The sequence below is a fragment of the Lycium ferocissimum genome, chromosome 1 (genome assembly GCF_029784015.1).
Source record: "Lycium ferocissimum isolate CSIRO_LF1 chromosome 1, AGI_CSIRO_Lferr_CH_V1, whole genome shotgun sequence".
NCBI classification, from domain to species: Eukaryota; Viridiplantae; Streptophyta; class Magnoliopsida; order Solanales; family Solanaceae; genus Lycium; species Lycium ferocissimum.
This window is the reverse complement of record NC_081342.1, coordinates 13,266,713-13,270,485: the sequence shown is the minus strand read 5'-3', so window position 1 is coordinate 13,270,485 and position 3,773 is coordinate 13,266,713. Positions and strand designations below refer to the sequence as shown.

The 3,773-nt window shown below is 35.9% G+C and overlaps 1 protein-coding gene across 1 annotated transcript; it reads left to right on the top strand.

The window, feature by feature from the left end:
* The first annotated feature begins 1,669 nt into the window (after nt 1-1,669).
* LOC132062203 (protein VAPYRIN-LIKE-like) lies at nt 1,670-3,773 on the top strand. The gene is made up of 2 exons (XM_059454825.1): nt 1,670-3,081; nt 3,587-3,773. Exons 1-2 carry the CDS (start codon nt 1,670-1,672, stop codon nt 3,771-3,773), a joined length of 1,599 nt encoding a protein of 532 aa, XP_059310808.1.

Below are 3,773 nucleotides of genomic sequence, written 5' to 3'. Positions count from 1 at the left end.
ATTAAGCAATTCCCACAGGAAATTTCATGGAAGCCCACTTAACCTACTAATCCATTTACCTGTCTCTCTCTTCCCTCCTATCCATCTCGAATTATTGGGTTCGAAATTTATTATCTTTATTTTATTAGTAAACTTGAATACATATAAGGTGAAAAAAACAAAATTCTTCTAAGGTTCGAATGAACACAGTAATTTATACAGACGGGCAACTGAATGATAAGTAGACATTTCTTTAGAGGGGAGGCTCTAGTAGAGAAAGAGGAAGGAAGGACCTAATTAATGAGATTTAAACGAGTCATACACCTATAAGATATACTATATGATATAATGTAATACCTACAGATAAGTCACAACTCTATTCTCCCTAAGATTTGGATTTAATGGGTGACTATTGCAACGTTCAATTAAGGTTAAACGATTTCTCACCCTATAATCTCCTTTTCAATTTCCACTTCTCCTCTCCCATATATATAATTAAAAACGACTGAAAATATTTCTTCATGATCCAAGTTTGTCGGTGTTAGGTCTTGCAACTAAATGGCATTTAGGGGTTGATTAAAGCCGTAATTGTTAGGTATTAGTTTCCAATATCTGTGGAGAGTTCTTTAGGATAAACTTCATTCAAATGATATCTTTAAATTGAATTACGCGGAAAGGGGAAAAGGGAAAACGAGACTGAATCAATCTAACAAACAATACTATGGGAATTTGTCAACTGTGTGAATAATATGCTAATTGTGTGAATATGCCCAACTTTAGTCAATTTTGTGCCAAATAATGTATTTCAGTCATGTCGAGACTAGAAAATACACTCAAAAAAGTTTGCATTTTGGTCATAATAGGAATTGAAGTTCTCTTAATCTAACTAACCTACAAATAGACGCTAGTTTAACAGAAGCTATACTAGGTAAAAAAAGACTTGCAAATTAGAGGAATAAAAAACTTGATACTTTACATGAGACCTCTTCAGCAGCCTTTCTTTTGAAAGCCAAAGAACACAAATTTCACTATATTGTAATTAATGTGAATCGAGTATTCAATTTTGAGTCAATAACAAACCTTTTCCTGCTGGAAAATGCATACTGATTTCACTCTAAATCCAACGACTTAGAATAGTAAATCACGTAGTAATAACTTCCTGTACATGTATTCTTCGACACCACATGTAGAAAGAAAAAGTTGAATGGTACCATGGACCTGGTCAAGCAACCATCAAAGTAATGGAGTTGTTAGATCAATTAAAAACTATTGCTAATAATCCATCTGTAGATGACGCAGCCCCAAAAAGTTGTCAATACTTTAAACCTAAATATTGAAATACTATGTTCATTCTTCCTCTATCTTTATTTTCAAAGTGACAGTAACACCATCCTCCTCTCCATAATAATCACCTAAAATAAACTTAAAATTCGAATCTAGCCGTAGATTATACCATACTGTAATCTTATAATACTTGTTTAAAAATGCATTTTTGTATCTTTCAGATGAGAACAATGTAACATATACTATTCAAATACCAAAATATTAACATTACATCACCATCAGCCATTTTGGCATTCATATTTATTTAATCAATCATCATATCATTCACATTATTAATTAGAGCAACCCCATACACACCATTATTCTCAGTTTGTCAAAATTCTTTCATCCCAAAAAGAAACAAAGCATGGACAGACTTGTTAAGCCTGATTTGGAGGAACTCAAACTCTGCTTCAACAAAGGCCAAAAGTCTTTTGCAACTTTCAAGTTAAGCAATCTCATGCACACCATGTCTGTAGCTGTTGGTCTTTCTACCACCAAGCCTTCTGTTTTCTCTTTTTCACATCCATTTACTATTATTCCTCCCCTCTCTACAGCTTCCTTCACTCTTTTCTTGACTAATTCTTGTGATCAGCCTCCTCTTTCGACCCCTTTGGACACCATTATGGTTAAGTCATCGATGCTTCCTACTGGTAAAGCCAGTCAGGATGATCTTCGCCGTCTTTTCTCAAGAACTGGATCACATATCTTCAAAGATGCCAAGATTCCCATATCCATTGTCGGTCCACAAGTTGTGGAATTTCTTCTTTCATCCAATTCTTCGGTTTCATCAAACACTTTGTTGGATGTCAGTTTGCTTCTACCAAAAGCCTTGTCTATGTGTGGTGGCTGTCAGCTTGATTCACTGCTTAAATCTGCTGCCAAGAATGGCAATTCCAACTGTCTTTCAGCTTTGATTGAGGCTGGTTCTGATGTTAATAGAAGGGATTTAGATGGGGACTCCGCTATGTCACTGGCTGTGAAATCTGGAAATCTTGATTCTGTTCAGGTCCTGATTGAGTCTGGTTATACTATTAACAACTCTTTTGATAGATTTCTGCATTATGCAGCAGCCATGGACCGCGTGGACTTGATGGAGATTCTTTGTTTGGGTTATGCTGACATAGATTTGAACTCATTTGATTCACAAGGTAGAACTCCCCTTCACATAGCATCGATTCATGGACATGTTGAGGTAATTCAGTTTCTTGTTTCAGTAGGGAGTGATACAGATATGTTAGACTCTAAAGGTTGGACTCCTTTGCATTTTGCTGCTCACCAAGGCCATGTTGAAGCAGTTAGCTTCTTGCTGAATCATTCCAATTTTGCAAAATATGTTGTGACGAAACAAGGGAAGACTGCCTATGAGCTTGCTATCGATAAGGGCCACTCTGAATTGTATGATCTTTTACAATTGGGAGACACTTTGCATAGGGCTGCAAGAAAAGGGGATGTTGCTAATATCAAGAAATGTATCGCTGAAGGGGCGAATGTGAATGGAAGAGATCAGAATGGTTGGACTCCTTTGCATAGAGCAGCTTTTAAGGGTAAAATTGATGGGGTAAAGGTATTGGTAAAGCATGGAGCTAAGCTTGATGTTGTTGATGATTGTGGACACACCCCGCTTTATCTTGCTATTGAGGCTGGACAAAAGGAAGTCGCGATGTATTTAATTGCTCAAGGTGCTAAGGCTAATTTGAAGAGCTTTAAAGCTAAAGGAGTGGTTTCTTGTGATTTGGACTGTTTCAAGAGTCATCATTCACATCTACATACTTACAAGTTTGTATAATCAAGAGCAAAACGGAGCTTAACTCAATCACAACAGGCTCTTGTATATTTTTTGTCTAATGACGTTTTGTAGACTTCTTTTTACTACTTTTATAACTTGTATAATCTGAATAGCCTTGAAATGTTGGGAGGCAATCATGTTCTGTTTTTGTAAAATTTGGAAAATAGGATTTTTTTTACTTTTGGCACTCAAAAACCCTCAAAAATTTTGAATTCTTCTCAGTTGGAATGAGTAAGTTCATTATTGATAGAACTAAAGGATATTACTCCTAATTTGTGTATTTCCAGTGTTAGTGGTTGGTTTATAATTTGAAGCTGAGAAAATACTCAAACCTGGAGCTCCAGTTGTTTCTTTCTTTGCCACTTCAAGGCTTTACTCTTGAAATAAATCTTCAAATGCATATAGTGTAATTTTTTTTTGTTGTGTTGATGCGTATGTCATAAATTTTGTTGTTTGTTCTGTCATTGATCTTTCTATTTCTTCTGCCGATTCCAGTCCACTCATTTCATTTAAGACATCAAAATTGGAATCTTTGATTGGAACCCTTATTGTGGAAGCAGACGCTTTCATTCTTGTCCTCCGGCAGCAAGGAGGGTTTGGAAAGCAGGAATTCGGACTTTTGGTACTCAATAACCTTGAGTTCTTCTCTTCTGAAAAATATGAGAATAAGAATTACTCCTGA

What these genes read in the sequence shown, in the direction of transcription:
- LOC132062203 (XM_059454825.1), top strand. Translation starts at nt 1,670, where the DNA reads ATGGACAGACTTGTTAAGCCTGATTTGGAGGAACTCAAACTCTGCTTC. An exon ending in TCACATCTACATACTTACAA is followed by an intron (nt 3,082 to 3,586) that starts GTTTGTATAATC and finishes TGCCGATTCCAG; the next exon opens with TCCACTCATTTCATTTAAGA.